General features: G+C 55.8%; 1 protein-coding gene and 1 pseudogene across 2 annotated transcripts in view; one reads left to right on the top strand and one right to left on the bottom strand.

The window, feature by feature from the left end:
• The window catches only part of LOC129496039 (cytochrome c oxidase assembly factor 8), a 36606-nt gene extending 35336 nt beyond the window's left edge, over positions 1 to 1270 (top strand). For both annotated transcript variants that reach the window (XM_055303949.1, XM_055303948.1), the window contains one exon: positions 897 to 1270. In XM_055303949.1, the coding sequence (XP_055159924.1) occupies positions 897 to 1015 (119 nt within the window). In that variant the 3' untranslated portion in view covers positions 1016 to 1270. The remainder of the gene's footprint in view (positions 1 to 896) is intronic.
• Positions 1271 to 14869: 13599 nt separating this feature from the next.
• Positions 14870 to 15335, bottom strand: LOC129496312 (ATP synthase subunit d, mitochondrial-like; annotated as a pseudogene).
• Positions 15336 to 18817: the final 3482 nt, after the last annotated feature.

The following is an 18817-nucleotide window of genomic DNA, read 5'->3' as shown; positions in this document are numbered from 1 at the left end:
TTATGATAGTCACACACACAGAGAGAGAGGCAGAGAATAGGCAGTGCTTCTTTTGAGCTCTTAGTCTCATTCCTTCTGCGCTGAGACCCACTAAATCCTTTGAGTCCATGTTCACTTATTAGCTCATTTGGCTGAGAAGCGTTGGTACTTCTTGGCATCTCAGCGTCCCGGGGCTTAGCACTAAGGGTCTGGAATGTGTGCATTCTGTTGTGGAAACTTTCCAAGCCTGGTCCGTTCAGCAGTGGGTGAATTTGCAATTTTCGACATGTTTTGTACAGCAAGTAACTCATGGGCAAGTGAGCCCGTGACTGTGAACTCCATCCCAATATTTGTATGAGAAACTCTGGAATTCTCTCTTCACAGATTTTGCAAAAGCTCAGATCATTTAGACAAAGAGGATGTGGAGCTTTATGATGTTGGCACTCGTGGTAAATGGACTTCTCATGATGGAATACTCTGTCATGTGCTTCTTATGCAAATAAGGTGCCAAATCAGGATGGTCCTCACTGAGCCCTGCCAGTTGTTTGCCCAGTGGTCACGCCCCCATCACTCACAGTTGTCTCTCCAAGAATGCCATGGGACTCTGGAGGCCCCAGGCTTCTCTTTTGGAGTCTTTTAGCAAAAAACCAGAGAGGATTGAAGCAAATGGGAAAAGGTGGGGGTTGGGGTGCACTGGGCATTCACTTGTTGAGCCTTATTCTCAGCCTTAGGAAATTCTGGGGGTAGGAAGGAAGGCTGCTCTGGCCAGTTTAACTTAAACAAGGGCAGAAAAGAGACAGGAAAGGTGAGGGTAGTCAGGAGGACTTGCCTGTGGGCTGGGAACTCTCCTCAGAGGCCTGGGTGCTAGTCCTCCGTTACTGGGGTGCATCACATGTGCTTATCCTGTTTCTCTGTAGAGACTGGTACAAGCGTAATTTTGCCATTACCTTCTTCATGGGAAAAGTGGCCCTGGAAAGAGTTTGGAACAAGCTTAGACGGAAGCATAAGAAGAGCAGCACCTAGCAGCTCACCCTGACCCACCCACCTCCAGCATGGGAGTTTCCAGGAGAAGCAGTTTCTCTGCGAGTCTGTTTTACAAGGCTCTAAACACCTGTGAGTGAACTGAGCCCCACACCTGCTTTATGGGAGCCCCTTGGCTTATGTCAGCCCAGGGTGGCCTGGGAGAATGGCAGTCCTGTTGAGCTACAGGCCATATGACTCTGTCCTGACTGTGGATTCCAAGCTGGCCCTGGGTCGTGAATGTGGTATTAAATAAAACCCAAGCACTGTGTACCCGTGTTCTGTGTTTTTGAATTCTACCAATTTCAAATAGAACAATATAGGGCACCTGGGTGTCTCGGTTAAGTGGCTGCCTTCGGCTCAGGTCATGATCCTGGAGTCTCAGGATCAAGCCCCAAGTTGGGCTCTCTGCTCGTCAGGGAACGTGCTTCTCCCTCTCCCTCTGCCTGCTGCTTCCCCTGCTTCTGTGCTTGCTCACTCTCTTGCTCTGTGTCAAATGAATGAATGAGTGAATGTATAAATTAATTTAGCTTGCTTGCTTTATTTGTTTATTTATTCATTCATTCATGAGAGACACAGGCAGAGGGAGAAGCAGGCTCCATGTGGGGAGCCCGATGTAGGACTCGATCCCAGGACTTCAGGATCACTCCCCGAGTCGGGATCACTCCCTGAGTCAAAGACACACTCAACCTCTGAGCCACCCAGGCGTCCCATTTCAGCATTATTTAAAATAGGACTGTATCGGGGTACCTGGCTGGCTCAGGCAGTAGAGTGTGTGACTCTTGATCTTGGGGTTGTGATTTCGAGCCCCACGTTGAGGGTAGAGTTTACTTAAAAAGTAACATTGCAAAAAAAAAAAAAAGGTAACATTGCTCTTCCAAAATGATGAGGGTCTCTTTGTATTACATTCTGGTGCCCTGTGACATGGGGGGGTCATAACAGTGCTGCCGGAGAGGATACCTGCTTTGGCAAGAGGGAACTGGCCTTTGGAGCCAGGTCTTATCAGTAAACATATCCTTTGAGGACAGATGAGCCACCTGAGAAACAATTTCTATTACTGTGAGTGAGGCATGATAATACAGTCATGATTCCAGATTTCTTCTGTGGCTTCTAAGCTGCTGCTGGCAAAGATGATTTCCAAGGAGAAAATTCAGAAGCCAGAGGAAGCATGTCACCCCCCTCCCCCTTCCATGGAGGCCTTTACGGGCCTGCAGATGAATGGGAGTATGTGTGAGAATCTCGTCAGCCTTGTGTCTGCCCAGGAGAGCCATCGTGCTGCACACTGCCCAGTGCCACGTCGCCTCGGGAACCTGCACGGGGATAGTCAGGCTCTGTGCTCTGCTAATCCAGGGCCGCAGAGGGTGCGGCACATGCAGCAAGCAGCATGGAACGTGGCATTTGACAAGAGAAACGTCGTATCATGTATTCACACCAACCTCTGCTGAACTCTGATTCTCAGCCTGTCGCCAGAGTGTGTGACACTGTGTGTTCTCAGAGAAACAAGGAAAGGGGAGAACCAGCATCCAAGTGAGCTTTTAGTTCTTCCTTTATCCTGTCAACTTCACTCACTGACTTCAAGATTATTTGAAGATCGTCTCTGCCCTGGATGGTGTGACATTGCAATAAATAGCAGCTTGCGGTGGCATTGTTTCTAATTCTTCTTGCACATCAATTCTTAAAGATTCTGAGGGTGAGTTTCCATAGTAACAGCAGAAGACAAATGGACTATCTGGGTGGCTCAGTCACTTGGGCATCCAACTCTCGTTTCAGCTCAGATCGTGAGCTCAGAGTCCTGGGACTGAGCCCTTGTCAGGCTCCAAGCTTAGTGGGGAGTCTGCTTCTCCCTCCCTCCCTCCCTCCCTCCCTCTCTCCAATAGATAAATAAATCTTTTGGGCCTCCTGGGTGGCTCAGCAATTGAGCGTCTGCCTTTGGCTCATGGCTCTGCCTTTGGCTCATGGCGTCATCCCAGGATCCAGGATCAAGTCCCACACTGGGCTCCCTGCAGGGAGCCTGCTTCTCCCTCTGCCTGTCTCTGCCTCTCTCTTTGTGTCTCTCATGAATAAATAAATCTCTTTTAAAAAAGTAAAAAGACAAGTGGGCCATCTGAAAGAAAATTTGTTTTTCAGGAAGGTGAGTTCCAGTGGGTGGTAAAGGTGTGTGCATGAGCGCATCATCAAACTGTTGAAGACACATTGTGGTTTCTGTGACTCTGTGTGAAGGTAGAAGAACAATTTGAACAGCTGACGTATTACGTAACCTGTGGGACTACTGAGCAACCATACGTGGGTGCTGTTGCTAAAAGGCCTCTTCCAACACAGGTGTATCCTGAGTCACACTCTGAGATGTTGAGAGCATGTTGTCTCAGGGTTCTCAGCCTGGTGTTCCAGAAAACTTCTTTCTTGCACCCTCGAGCCAGGGGATCTGCCCGTCAGCTGGTGACTGTGATGCAGCATCAGTGTTTACATTGTGTAGGAGCTTCCGCCAGCTGTTGCTCTTGCTGGCAGTCTGCATATTTTTTTTTAAAGATTTTATTTATTCATGAGAGACAGAGAGAGAGAGAGGCAGAGACACAGGCAGAGGGAGAAGCAGGCTCCCTGCAGGGAACTTGATGCAGGACTCGGTCCCAGGATCCTGGGATCACGCCCTGAGCCGAAGGTGGACACTCAACTGCTGAGCCACCCGGGTGTCCCCAAAGCTTCCCTTTGCCAGTTGCCAGTGGGCGCAGCGCCCTGGGCCGGAGGTGAAGTAGGCTGCGGCATCTCCACGCCTTCAGGATGGGATGGCGGAGGCTCTGGGGGTGCGGGCGGCTGCAGGTTCAGAACTGAGCGACGGGCACCCACAGGTCCGTGTCCACAGTCCCAAGCAGTCCTCTTAAATTGTTTCCGCTTGACATAAATGATGTGGTAGTTAGACACTGACCGTGGGTGGGGGCGTCCCAGCGACTCAGGACCTGATGCAGCTACAATCCAGGAACCTGCTGGCTGTCGCCTGGTGACGACTTCATTTAATGCCAAAGAGTTTAACCTGCCTCGTGGTGGTGTTGCTAGGTTCTTTGGTGTTCTGAGTGAATTAATGAGAAACGGCAGTGCTAGTTTTTTCTTTCTTTAGACATTTAAGTTGATTTATATTTATTTATTTAAAAAATATATTTTATTATTTTATTTGAGAGAGAGCAAGAGATCACCAGCAGGGGGAGCAACAAAGAGAGGCAGAGAAGGAGGCTCAAGCAGGCTGCCCACTGAGTAGGGAGCCCAACGTGGGGCTCGATCCCAGAACCCCCAGATCATGACCTGAGCCAGAGGCAGACACTCAACTGACTGAGCCACCCAGGGACCCGACATTTAGATATTGTCAGTATTGTGGTATATGTTACTTTAGGTCACAAATAAATGCAAATATGTCATTATTAAGGTAACTTTGACCCTAAAATATATATCCTCAGTTAAGAAAATATTATATTGGGCAGCCCTGGTGGCCCAGCGGTTTGGCACTGCCTTCAGCCCAGGTTATTATCCTGGACCTGGGATCAAGTCCCACATCAGGCTCCCTGCACGGAGCCTGCTTTTCCCTCTGCCTCTCTCTCTCTCTCATGAATAAATAGATAAAATCTTAAAAAAAAAAAAAAAAAAGCAAAGACTTAAAAAAGAAAATATTATGTTGACAGAACATGAGAGACTCCTAACTCTGGGAAACAAACAAGGGGTGGTGGAAAGGGAGGTGGGTGGGGGGATGGGGTGACTAGGTGACGGGCACTGAGGGGCGCACTTGACGGGATGAGCACTGGGCATTAGGTGTTATGCTATGTGTTGGCAAACTGAACTCCGATTAAAAAAAAATTTAAAAAAAGAAAAGAAAATATTATGTTGTTTTAAGATGATTTTCTGCCCTAACTATATTTAAGTAAAGTATTTTTGTGGTCTTTATATAATTATAGAATAAAGATGATCTCAGTGATGTATTTTACACCACTTTCCCCTGAAAATGTCCCTGATAAATTTAATGCTTCTGTTTTCTGTTTTTTGAGTTAAAAAAAAAAACAAAACAATACTGAGTTTCTCATCCTCCCTGTGTGTTAGGTGCTATTTATAGACCTTGTGGGGTTTTTTTGTTTGTTTGTTTTTTGTTTTTGTTTTTGTTTTTTAGTGCAAGAGATAGAGCATGGAGGAAGGGGCAGAGGGAGGGAGAATCCCCAGCAGGCTCCATGCCCAGCACAGAGCCCGACACGGGGCTCGATCTCACGACTCTGAGATCACCACCTGAGCAGAAATCAAGAGTCGGTGCTTCACCGACCGCACCACCCAGGTGCCCCAGGATTTTATTTCTGAGTACCCCTGCACCCAACATGGAGCTCAAACTTAAAACCCAAAGATCAAGAGTCGCATGCTCTACCGACTGAGCCGGCCAGGCATCCGTGCTTTTTTCTGTTTTTAAAACAAGAGGAAACCATGACTAGCCATTTTCTGCTGACACATTTTACAAGGTCTTTGTTTAGGAAATTGATCCAGTGCAGGAAGGTGTAGACTACAAGGAGCAGCTTCCTTTATGGAGAATCTGCTTCCTCAAAGGGGAGGCTGGGGGTTCTTGCTCACAAAGCTCACATGACAGGGGATCCACTGGGAACCGGGGGTTTGTGTCATGGCCACCTGTCCCCCACTGCACAGCCGAGCCCACAGGGCTGCGGAAGTCCTGTGAGATTCCTCTCTCAGCAGTGCAGTTTGGTGGCGTGAAGCACATTCACACAGTCGTGCAGCCACCACCCCTGTCGTCTCCAGAACTTTCCATCTCCCCAAACTGAAACTCTGTCCCCATTAAACACTAACCATCACCCCTGTCCCCAGCCCCTGGTGCCCACTCTTCTACTTTCTGTGAATTTGAATATGCTAGGGACCTCACCTCCGTGGAATCATACAGTATTTTTTCTTTTACCTTTTTATTTATTTATTTATTTATTTATTTATTTATTTATTTATTTATTTATTTTTTCTTTTACCTTTTGAAGTAAGCTCTATGCCCAATGTGGATCTTGAACTCATGACCCCATATCAAGAGTCACATGCTCTATGACTGGTGCCCCCAGTATTTGTCCTTTCATGACTGGCTTATTTCACTTGTCCTCAGAGTTCACCCATGTTCTGGTACGTGAAGACAGGTTTGTTTACAGGTGGTAAACTGGGCCCCAGTCTTAGCTCCAGCACCTAAACCCCCTGAGCCTCAGGCATCACTGTAGCCCAAGGATAGTAAACCTTAACGGGGCAAAGGGCACATGATGGCATAACATCTGCAGTTCTGTGAGGACAGCACAGTCTGCTTCCTCATTTATTAAGCAAATGGTCATGAGCACCTGCTGGGTGCCAGGCCCTGTTCTAGGCACTGGGCATGGAGCAGTGGATGTGCTAGCCCTCCTGGGCCACCCTGCCCATCTGGTGCCCCCAGTATCCTGTGCCCACGTGGTGGGGACAGCCATCCTCCTTGCTGGGCAGTACCCCTTCTCAGATGATCTGCTCACCCCACTGGTCTTCCAGGAAAGTCATTTCTTTCCTTTCATGCCATTGAAAATGATCAATCTTCCAAAAATGTCCAGGCTGTTGCAAGCTGCATTTGTAGCTACTCGGCTATTGATTTGCTGTGATGGTTGTCCACTTTGTCCTGAGTCCATCTTTGGGTGGAAAAGTACAGGAAGAGCCCCCAGACGAGGGGAGGAGAGGGATGGATGAGGTCAGGAGATGTCCAGAGGTGGTTTCTATCCAAGTATTTGGGGGTTGTAAGCCCTCCCGTTACCCCAGCACACACGCAAAGATGAGTTTGCCATCAAACAGATGGTTTGGTGCAGAGTGGAAAGATGAACACAGAGCCAGAGCTGCCGGCAGTGGGCACTGACTTGCGAAAGGTTAGTCCATTTGCCAGGAAAACCAATGGGCAAACAAGAATCTTATTTTATTTGTTATTTTTTTATTTTAATTTTTCCTGAGATTTTAATTACTTATTCATGAGAGGGATGCCTGGGTGGCCCAGTGGTTGAGCATCTGCCTTCGGCTGGGGATGTGATCCTGGAATTCCAAGTTTGAGTCCCGCATCGTGCTCCCTGCATGGAGACTACTTCTCCTCCCTCTGCCTGTGTCTCTGCAGAGTCCCGATGCGGGACTCAATTCCAGGACCCCAGGATCATGTCCTGAGCCAAGGCAGATGCTCAACCACCGAGGTGCCCTATCTATCTATCTATCTATCTATCTATCTATCTATCTATCTATCATCTATTTATTTATTTATATTTTATTTAGGACACCTGGGTGGCTCAGTAGAGCAAGCAGCCGATTCTTGATTTTGGCTCAGGTCATGATCTCAGGGATGTGGGATCGAGCACTGTGTGAGGCTCTGAGCTCAGCAAGGAGTCTGCTGGAGATCCTCTCCCTCTCATTTTCCCTCTCCCTCTCCCTCTTGAGCGAGAGTGTGAGGAGGGGAGGGGCAGTGTGAGAACGAGAATCTTCAGCAGACCCTGCTAAGCACAGAGCCCAATGTGGGACTTGATCCCAGAACCCTGAGAGCATGACCTGAGCTGAAACCAATAGTTGGATGCTCAACCGACTGAGCCACCAGGTGCCCCAAGATTTACATTTTAGAAAGAAAGCAGCACCCTAGTGTATCTTCAGTGCCTCCCCAAGCCTGGATGTGATGGTCGGTATGTCACTCTGGTGGCAGGACACCTCTCAGAGCCACATGCACAGCCCGGCTCCTGCACTGTGGACGGTGGGCCTCCTGTCAGTACGGGGTCCTGCTGCATCTGGCTGCAAATTCCAGAATCTGACCATCTGGTCACAGAGATGCCCAGCCCGGAGGAATCCACCCCTGAGGGGGCAGTTGTCTCTGTCTTCGTCTCCGTGCTCCCAGCCTCCTCCCGGGCCTCACCACGCTGCCTGGCACAGTGGACCTTGTCCATTAGATGTGCTCAATGAATGCCCTTGCGGCCCCTGGCCCCTTTACCAAGTAATGCTAACAGGAAGCAAGTGTTGCCATCTGCCGGGCACAGTTCTCAGAGCTTTATTTACGTGGATTCGGGGGATCATCAGAATCCCCAGAGGGGCCTCTCCACAGAGCCCGGGGCCCCTGCCCTGGCCCCTCCATCCAGCTGCAGTTTGGAATTGAGGCTCTGGGGTGCCTGGCTGCTCAGTCAGCAGAGCATGCGACTTGATCTCGGGGCTGTGAGTTCGAGCCTCGTGTTGGGCATAGAGCTTATTTGGGTGGCTCAGTCAGATGGGTGGTCGACTCTTGATCTCAGCTCAGGTCTTGATCTGAGAGCTGTGAGTTCAAGCCCTGCATTCAGCTCCATGCTGGGCATGGAGCCTACTTAAAACAAACAAACAAACAAACAAACAAACTGATAAAACTTGCTAAAGAAACAGCAATGATATATATATATATATAACTAAAATTAATTTCACTTGCTTCTTTTTATCTGTTTTACTGTGGCTATGAGACCATTTGAAATGACATTGTGGCTCACATTTGTTTCCCATCGGGCAGTGCTGCTGCAGCGGGCACAGGCCCCAGAGGTCTCCCCAGAGGTTGGAGGGAGGGCTGGGCAAGCGTGACCCAGCACAGAGAGCCCTCATGGACGCCAGGATGGGACGTGGGATGGGCTTGGCTTCACGGAGGAGCCACATTCCTTGGTGGACAGGCTGGTTTGCCTGTTTGAAAGTTTGGGTCAGTGAACATTTTCTGAGTACATCCCCTACCCCAGCCCCTGGCACCTGCCCTTTTACTCCTTGTTTCTCTTAGGAGTTTGACGGGCCTTGCCAACACAGGAAAAGCGGCCCTCAGCTCACCTTCCAGAAGAAAGCCAAGGCAGCATCTGGCCCATATTGGCTGTCCCCAGAAGAGCATCTGCCAGGACAAGCAGAGGACAGTCCAGTTCCTTCCCCTCCCCTCTCACAGGCCCAGGACAGATCCACACTGACAACCCTGCCGCACTTCCTTTGCCTCATCTGTAGAATGGAGCATCCGCGGTCTGCTTCCTGGAGATGGGCTGACCCTAGTGGGGGCTCCCAGATGTGTCCCTGTCCTAGGCCCTTGTATCTAGGGTTATGGACTCTTTGGGGAGCAGAGAATCTTGCAGGTGTAGTTAAGGACATTGGGATGAGATCATCCTGGATATAGGAGGCCCCCCTCCCCCTGCCCCATCCAATGACAAGTGTCCTTAGAAAGCAGAGGGAGATTGATGACAGGCACATGGAAGGCCATGTGACAAGGAGACAGGCTGGATTGATGTGTCTTTGGGCCAAGGGCGCCCACAGGAGCTGGACGGGCCTGGAAGGCTCCTCCCTTGGAGCCTCAGCCCTGCCTCTGGCCTCCAGAGCTGTAAGAGAACAGGTTTCCGTTGTCCTCGTCTCCCTGTTTGGGGTCCTTTGTCAGCTCTGATGGCTTCCAGACTCAGCTAATAAGGCAGCAGAAGGAACTCACAGCGTTCAGGAGCAAGGTTGAGTCGATGTGCAGTCCACGAGATTTATGTCTGATGGATCAGCAGCTTCTAGAAGGAATCAATAGATGAAAATTTCCGGAGGCCCTGCCAAATGTCTTCCGGAATCTTGCGTCTGGAGCTGAGACCGTGGGGGAAATGCTTCAATCTTCCTGAAGCATTGAAGTGGGCCCTCGACTTTGTGCCAGCGACGGGAGTGAGTGGGGACTCAAGCAGGTCTCCCCTGGCTCCATTTCTCCACCCATTGAATGGGGTGGTGCTCCCTGCCTCTGGCTGGTGCTCACGGAGAACGGGTGTGACACGGGGACAAGGGCTGTGTGTGCGGGTTTCCGTGTGGACCGGGATGGCGGGGGCTGGAGGCGGAGGGGGCCCAGGCACAGCCCGGGCGGGCCCACCCCGGATACTCTGGAGGCTGGGATTTTTCCTTTTCAGCGCGTTGTGATGATATCCGCGTTTGTGCGTTTCCTTCCTCAGCGTCTGCCTCGTCCTCCCTCTGCCCGCAGAGCTGAGCAGAGCCCGGCGGGGCTCGTCCCAGGGCACCGAGCGCACGCAGGACCCAGAGCCTCCCGGGGGCGTGTGGCCTGGGCCTGCCTGGCCTTTACCTCCGCGCGGGGCATGGCGCGTGGCTGACCCGGTGGCTGGGAGTCCCCTGCTCCCAGGGTGACCCTCTGAGCCCATGTCCGCCTGGCCTCCTGGCCCCCAGGTGCCCATCTCCTGAGCACCTCTGGAGTCATGTGGCCCCGGCTGGTGGGGGGAGGTTAGTGACCCTCTGCTTCCAAACACGATCATCAGAGTCCATCAGATCACACAGGGACCAGGACGTCTACTAGGAGAAGGAGCCAGTGCGAACAGTGTTGTCACTGCACTTCCTCTGTAGGCAGGGGTGAGGGCAGCGGGGACACGCCCCCGGGGAGGTTGGGGAGGTTGGGCCACCAGCCGGATGAGCCAGACCCTGTTGGTGTGGACAGTCACCTTGGAGGGGCTCTGCTGCCCCCCTCCCTTGCAGGTGCTGCCCTTGGGAACAGGGCTGAGTGGGCTCAGAGAGCCACCTGTAGGGAGGACTGTGGTTGCCCCCAGCCTCCCCCGCCCCCGCCCCCCACTCTGCAGCAGCACCTTCCCCATCAGCTAAGCCAAGCACTGCGAGGCGTGCTCCTGGCCAGGCGGGGGGGCCCAGTGGGCTTGTGACCTGGGGCAAGTATTGATGGGTGGGGGCTGGAGGCTCTTTCCTTCTGGACGGTGAGGTGCAAAGGTGTGATGTCCGGAACTGCTGCAGCGATTTCTGCTCGGACAAAGGGAGCCAGGCTGAAATTTGATTATATACCCACTAGAGGCAGAGGCAAGAAAGCCACAGGACACGGAGCCCCCCACCCCCACTGCGGATCCAGACGTCCAAGGTCCCTGCAGTAGAACTGGGCGTGGGTGAGGCAGATGGAGACCACGATTTCCATGCGGGACCACCTGAGGGGTTGGTTGGCTCCTCCTGCGTTCAGGTGAGCTCCATGTACTGAGAACCCACACTAGGCCCTGGGAGGGGCGGGGGTCCAGGAGCCAGGCAAGGGAGGACGGTGAGGTCTGTGCCCCAGAACACTCGGCAGCTGTGAGGCGAGTGGGGTCTCGGTGAATGAGGCCGAGGACCACGAAGAGCAGGGAGGAGGCCGTGTTCGGTGGAGGGAGCATCTGGGAGCCATGTGGGCAGCTGCTGTCAGGCACCCAGGGGCTCAAGTCCCCCAAATGTCTCCTCCTCATAGAGGGGGGAGATTGCAGCCAGGCCAGCAGAAGCATGTGCTGGTTCGGGGATAGTCTTGCCACCTGCGTGGCTATTTTTGTCTAAAACGAAAGAGCTCTCCATCTGCCCGTCTGAAGAACCCCGTATCTGTGTCCTTGGGCAAAAATTGCCCCTTCTGGAAGTAGCTGTCTAAGGTGGAAAGGGGGTGGCTGTCATTGTGGGTCCCTGGGCTCCAGAGCTCTGCAGAAGCGGGGCCAGTGGAGCACCTGACAGGCAAGAGAATCATCCCTGGAAAGGCTGCGTGACCCCCGCTCTGTGGTGCCCTTCTGTGGGGAGTGCAGGGCTGAGGCTAGCAGGGTCCCCAGAGAGAGAAGGACTGGGGGGTTACCTGGAGGGGTAAATAGGGGCAGGGAGGGGGGGGACATGACAGTGTGAGGCCCAAGATTCCATCTGTGGCCTTGGAAGGGAGGAGTGTAGGGCAGTTGGGGCATAGCCCAGGCCTTGGAATCTCCTGTTGCCCTTGGGCTCTGGGCCCCTAGAAAGAGAGAAGAGTGGGGTGCCTGGGTGGCTCAGTCAGTGAGGTGTCTGCCTTTGGCTCAGGTCATGATCCCAGGGTCCTGGGATCGAGTCCCACATCGGGCTCCTGCTCAGCAGGGAGTCTGCTTCTCCCTCTCCCACTGTCCCCTCACTCGTGCTCTCTTTTGCTCTGTCTCAAATAAATAAATAAAATCTTTAAATAAAAAAACCTAAAAAGTGGGCCCAGCTGTCCCCATGGTCTGGTGGCCATAGGAGACATCAGCTTCCAGCTGAGCCCCTTTCACTGGAAGGCACCCCCAAGTCTCAGCCACTGGCACAGGTGCCCCCCAGGGATTGGGGCGGAACATGGGACCAGCTCCCCCTGATGTTCTGGGAGGCAGGTGGACAGGGTGACCACTTTACAGGGGAAGAGACATATCACAGCATGGAGGACCAGGGCTAGGGCCGAGTGTGGCTCCTCCTGGGCCCTAAGTCAGGATGGAATTGGGTTCCATCCTCCTTCCCCCTCCTTCCTTTTGCACTTTCTGTCCCTGGCACTGTGCTGTGCATCGTGATGGGGGCCCCGAAGGTCAGCGTCTCCTGCTGCGGACAGGAGGAGGTGCTGCGGCCTTCGGCAATGACGTGATGTGGAAGGTGCTAGAGGCGTGAGACAGGCTGTGTGTATCCCTCATCCCTGCCCTCCTCCCCGGGTGCCAGCTCACGAAGGGCCACGTGCCCTCAGAAGAGGGGGATCGTGCTGCGGGAACCGAGGGAACATCTGATAACGTGCTAGTTCCTTCTGCTGCATAACAAACCATCCCCAAACCTGGTGGCTCATGTCAACCATCCTGTTCCGCTCGTGGATGGTGTGGGCAAGCATGTGGAGCGGAGGGCTCATCCCCGTTCCTCTGTCTCAAAGGCTGGGGGTGACACAATGAGTGGGGGCCTTTCCACTTGTGTGTCTGAGGGGGTCACTGGCTGTCAGAGGGACCTCTGCTCCTGCGGTCTCCGCGTGGTCTCTCCAAGGGCTGCGTGGGCTCCCTCGCAGCAGCACGGCCGCTGGCTTCCAAGAGCTTCCCCAGAGAGCCAGCTGGAGGCAGTGCCACCTGTAAGGCCTTCTGAAGTCACACGATGTCGCTGCTGCTGTGTCACAGGCTCACCTAGCTTCAAAAGGAGGGGACAGAGACTCCACCTCCATGGGAAGAGTGTCAAAGCCACGTTGTGAGAAGATTGCATGGGACGGAAGATGTGGCCGTCCTTGGGAGACGTAATCTGCCACAGGAGCGTCGGCATTTGAGCTGTCCCTGCAGGATGGTCTGTCCCAAGTCCGCCCACAGTCACCTGGCTCCTCTCCAAAGATGCCAGCTGCATGTCCTCCCGAGTCTCCACCGTGTCTCCGCTTGCTGCATATTCGGAGAACATAAGTCCAACCTTCTGAATCATTTTTGGACACTAGAGTCACTGGCCTACGGGCGGTCTTATGCAGGGCCTTTGCACTTGGGGGCTCGCCTGTCACTGAGGGACTATGTCCCTTCCTTCCCAGAGGCTTCCTGCCTCTCGGCAACCTCCTCTGTTGGCCAGCACCCCCGAGGCAACCCTCCCAGCCTCCCCCCCACCCCCATTCCTGCCAGCTGGGGGGCCTGGTGAGCGGAGGTGCCCAGCGCCCCTTGTGCCAGACCACCTCTTCAAGGATGTTCGTCCAGCAGCTGCCGTGTGCGGAAGGCTCTGAGCTCCTACATGTCTGCTCAGGCCTAAAATGGTCAGTTGCTTAGGAAAGGGGCCTGGAAGTTTCCTTTTTTTTTTTTTTTTTTTTTAAGATTTTATTTATTTATTCATGAGAAACAGAGAGAAGCAGGCTCCTTGCAGGGAGCACGATGTGGGGCTTGATCCCCGGACCCTGGGATCAGATCTGAGCTGAAGGCAGATGCTCAACCCCTGAGCCACCCAGGCGTCCCAGCCTGGAAGTTTCTGATAAAACTAACCCTACACCTACTCTACCTGGTGGTTAACAGTTCCATTCCCAGGTTTTTACCCAAGAGAAATGAAAACACATGTTTCTCAGAGACGTGGGCGAAAAAGCTCAGGTCAGCGATATTCCCATTGCCCAGGGCGGCAGCAGCACGGGGGAGCGCCGGCACCGCAGGAGGAGGGACACGTGCGGACACAAAAGGCTCAGGGCGTGATTGTGTTTCTGTAAGACCCCAGAGCAGGCAAAACGAAGCTACAGTAAAACAAAACAGAGCAACAGAACAGGGCTTGGGGGACTCGCCCAGAAGGGGCACGAGGGAGGGGTCAGTGGTCCACTTCCTGATCAGGCTGGGCTTGGGGGACACAGGTGAGCTGGAGGGTCTCCTTCCCACCTGCTCATTATGGGAATGTTCCCTGAAAAACAAACGCTGGGCTCCGTGCGTGCTCACGCCACCCTGTGTCGGGGCAAGAGTGAGGGCTGGAGGAACGGAGGAACAGGTGACAAGTAGGGCAAAATGTCAGTTGTAGGGGCAACCTGGGTGGATCAGCGGCTTAGTGCCACCTTCACCCCAGGGCATGATCCTGGAGACCCGGGATCGAATCCCATGTGGGGCTCCCTGCATGGAGCCGGCTTCTCCCTCTGCCTGTGTCTCTGCCTCCCAATCTCTCTCTCTCTCTCTCTCTCTCTCTCTCTCTCTCTCTCTCTCTCTCTGTCTCTCAGGAATAAATAAGTAAAATCTTTTTTTAAAAAAATATTTTATTTATTTATTCATGACAGACACAGAGATAGAGGCAGAGACACAGGCAGAGGGAGAAGCAGGCTCCATGCAGGGAGCCCGATGTGGGACCCGATCCCGGGTCTCCAGGATCACACACTGGGCCGAAGGCGGCGCTAAACCACTGAGCCACCGGGGCTGCCCAATAAATAAAATCTTTAAAAAAAAAAGTCAATTGTAGAATCTCGGTGTTGGGTACATGGTGCACACTCTACATGGTTTTCTGCATGTTAGAATGTTTTCATAATAAAATGCGGGGATCCCAAGGAGGATGTCAGCTTTCCATGACATGTACCTGATCCCCAGTCCCCAGTGCTTCTTCCAGTCTTTCTCTTTCTTTCTTTTTTCCCCCCATATCATTATTTTTAATGTCCAACGTTTATAATATGAGGGCCAGGGCTTTCTCCTCAAGTTTATAAATTTTCGATTGGCTTGTGAGGCCAATAGGGATATTTCTTTTCGTCTAATTTGATTTCTGGGAAGACTTCATTCAGGTCCTCAATGGTCATCTGATCAAATGGAATTATGTTCTTCATCTTCTCCAGCTCTTTTTCATATTCTTCAATCCTGGCTTTTGAGAGAGACAGAAACTCAGCACAGCTTTTCACATCTTCTTTTTCCTCAGCATCCACCTGGACAGTGTATTTATCCTCTGGCACAGGAACCTTCAGGGCATTAAACTTCTTCTCAAAGTCATCCACCAAGCCAGCCTTTGCCACATTGGCCTTGTAGTAAGCCCAGTCGACAGCAGGTGGTTTCTCAGGAAGAGCAGCCAACCTGGAGGTTAGCGTCTCATTCCAGGATTTCAGGGAGTTGGCAATGGTTTCAGGGTATGATCTCCCCAAAAGCTACCCAGTCAATGGTTTTCAGAGCAAGCATTTTGAGATCCTTCATCAACCCCGGCCTCTTTCTTTCTTTCTAAAGATTTTATTTATTCGAGAGAGAGAGAGAGAGAAAGAGAGAAGGGCAGAGACACAGGCAGAGGGAGAAGCAGGCTCCACACAGGGGCCCAATGTGGGACTCGATCCCCGGTCTCCAGGATCAGGCCCTGAGCTGAAGGCGGAGCTAAACCGCTGACCCACCCGGGCTTCTTTCTTTCTTCTTTCTCTCTTTCTCTCTTTCTTTCTTTCTTTCTTTCTTTTTCTTTCTTTTCTTTCTTTCTTTTCTTTCTTTTTTCTTTCTCTTTCTTGATTTTGTTTAGTTGACCGCGCACCAGCAGGGGGAGCGGCGGGCAGAGGGAGAAGCCGACCTCCCCGCTGAGCAAGGAGCCCAGCGGGGGGTCGGGGGGGTGGGTCCTTGCGGATCAAGACCCGAGCTGAAGGCCAAGGCCGACCAGCTGAGCCCCCCAGGCGCCCCCCCCCCCGTGCGCGTTTCCATCATCATGTGCATCACAGTAGACGGACTGATTGAGTATCAGATCCCTCCCTGCTCCCAGCTTGGGGCATTACCCCTTTCAGACAACCACATCACTCAGCTCCGGGCCACGTGCTGTGGGGAGTCCAGCACTTTTTCCCATAGGTCTCATGGCTCATTGAGAAAGTTCTTGGTAGGATGGCCACCTGGCACTGCGAATGTTAGGGTTCGGAGACACGTGCTGAGTGTACAAACACGCGGCCACAGTGCTCTTTCCGTTGCCCTTCCTGCCCGCGAGTGAGCATCGGTCCCCACCTGGAGACATCCTGGGCCCTCCACATGGCTGTGTGCGGGGCTGGACCGCCCAGGATGGTCTCCCTCGAGGCCTGGCGTCCCCAGGGCAGCTGGAAGTGGGGTGCCGGGATGGCTGGGCCTCTCCGGAGGGGCAGCTGGCTTTCTTGCCAGGCGTGTAGGGAGCCCCGAAGCACACGACTGAAATCCTCCGCCCTCCGGGGGCTGAGGCCAGGAATGGGCCCCCTCAGGCCCGCCGGGGCCGGGGTGCGGGCGCGCGGGGGCGACTCGGGATTGCTGGGGCCCCTGGGCACTCCGGCAGGCCCCGCCCGGCCCGCTGCCCCGCGTTCAGGAGACACGAGGGAGGCGGACGGAGCTGCCCTCTCCCCACCCTCCCCAAGCGCTGGGTGCTGTCGGGCGGGAGCGGTCCCGCAGCCTCTGTCGCGGCTCCAGCTCCGCAAAGGGAAAGCAGCCCCAGCCCCGTGAGGTCGCGGTCAGGACCCAGGCCGCAGACCAGAGGGGGCGTGACCTGGGCGCGCCGCGGGGCCCGACGGTGGCCCGGCTCAGCTTTGCCGGCGCTGGGGGGGGGCGGGGGGGCGGTGCCCGGGCTGGGGGGGCGTGGAGCCTCCCAGGTCGGGGGGCGGAGGCGGTGCCCGGGCTGGGGGGGGCGTGGAGACTCAGGTGGGGGAGGCGGAGGCGGTGCCCGGGCTGGGGGGGCGTGGAGACTACCAGGTGGGGGAGGCGGAGGCGGTGCCCGGGCTGGGGGGGCGTGGAGACTACCAGGTCGGGGGGGCGGAGGCGGTGCCCGGGCTGGGGGGGGCGTGGAGACTACCAGGTGGGGGAGGCGGAGGCGGTGCCCGGGCTGGGGGGGCCGTGGAGCCTTCCAGGTGGGGGAGGCGGAGGCGGTGCCCGGGCTGGGGGGGGCCGTGGAGCCTTCCAGGTGGGGGAGGCGGAGGCGGTGCCCGGGCTGGGGGGGCGTGGAGACTACCAGGTCGGGGGGGCGGAGGCGGTGCCCGGGCTGGGGGGGGCGTGGAGACTACCAGGTGGGGGAGGCGGAGGCGGTGCCCGGGCTGGGGGGGCGTGGAGACTACCAGGTGGGGGAGGCGGAGGCGGTGCCCGGGCTGGGGGGGCGTGGAGACTACCAGGTGGGGGAGGCGGAGGCGGTGCCCGGGCTGGGGGGGCGTGGAGACTACCAGGTGGGGGAGGCGGAGGCGGTGCCCGGGCTGGGGGGGGCCGTGGAGCCTTCCAGGTGGGGGAGGCGGAGGCGGTGCCCGGGCTGGGGGGGCGTGGAGCCTCCCAGGTCGGGGGGGGCGGAGGCGGTGCCCGGGCTGGGGGGGGCGTGGAGACTACCAGGTGGGGGAGGCGGAGGCGGTGCCCGGGCTGGGGGGCCGTGGAGACTACCAGGTTCGGGGGGGCGAGGGGCGGTGCCCGGGCTGGGGGGGGCCGTGGAGACTCCCAAGTTGGGGGGGCGGGGGCGGTGCCCGGGCTGGGGGGGGCCGTGGAGACTCCCAGGTTGGGGGGGCAGGGGCGGTGCCCGGGCTGGGGGGGGCCGTGGAGACTCCCAGGTTGGGGGGGCGGGGGCGGTGCCCGGGCTGGGGGGGGCCGTGGAGACTCCCAGGTTGGGGGGGCGGGGGCGGTGCCCGGGCTGGGGGGGGCCGTGGAGACTCCCCGGTTGGGGGGCGGGGGCGGTGCCCGGGCTGGGGGGGGGCGGTGCCCGGGCTGGAGGTGGTGGGGAGGCTCCCGGGCCTGGGGTGTGTGTGGGGGCAGTGCTCATGCTGGGGGGGCGGGGGGCGGTGCCCGTGCTTGGGGGAGCCTGGCGGGCAGTGACCACGCGGGCGTGGGAGGGCGGTGGCGCCAGGGCTGGAGGGGCCGGGGCGGGGCGGGGTGGGGCGGGGCCCGGGCTGGGGTGGGGCAGAGGGGCGGTGGCGGGAGGATGGGCGAGTTGGGGAGGAAGCGCAGCGGGACCGGGGGAAGCTGGGGGGTTCCCGCCACAGCCGGTGCTGACCCTCCTCCGTGCCTGTGTCGCCAGGGGTGCGCGGGGCCCGCTCGGCCAGCGCAGCCCAGCCCCGCCGCGCGGCCCAAGGCTCCCTCCGGGGCCCCCTGCCCTCCCTCCGCCTCCTCTTGAGACACTGATGGGCTGGGGCTGCCCGCTGACTGCTGAGCCCTCGGGACCAGAGGGAAATCGCAGCGTCCCAGTCTCCCCGAGGGCGGCTGCTGGACGGACACCTCCGCGGGCCTTGACCGCGAAAATAGAAGAGACCCTCTCCACTGTCCAAATGACTTTTTTTTTTAAAGATTTTATTTATTTATTGAGACAGAGAGTGAGGCAGAGACACAGGCACAGGGAGAAGCAGGCATCATACAGAGAGCCCGACGTGGGACTCGATCCCGGGACTCCAGGATCAGGCCCTCGGCTGCAGGCGGCGCTAAACCGCTTTGCCACCGGGGCTGCCCTCCACTGTCCAAATGAGACGCATGTTGTGTGGTTAGTTCTGTGCTGGGCACTGTTTTGTCCCTACGGTTCCACCACTTAGACTCCGAGAGCTAGATCTTCCCATCTGCCCTGTGAATGTCCCTCTTCCAGGGAGTCCCTGAGCCGTGAGGACATCGGGCCACCCCCCCAGCACCTCTGTCTCAGCTGCACAGGCTGCTGGCCAGGCTCAGGGTGCCTGCTCTCCCATTGCCGGCCTCCACACCTGTCTCCAGCACTACTCCAT

The sequence above is a fragment of the Nyctereutes procyonoides genome, unplaced genomic scaffold (assembly GCF_905146905.1).
Source record: "Nyctereutes procyonoides isolate TBG_1078 unplaced genomic scaffold, NYPRO_anot_genome, whole genome shotgun sequence".
Classification (NCBI taxonomy): domain Eukaryota; kingdom Metazoa; phylum Chordata; class Mammalia; order Carnivora; family Canidae; genus Nyctereutes; species Nyctereutes procyonoides.
Note: the sequence above shows the minus strand (reverse complement) of the source record. Positions and strands in the feature narration are given on the sequence as shown.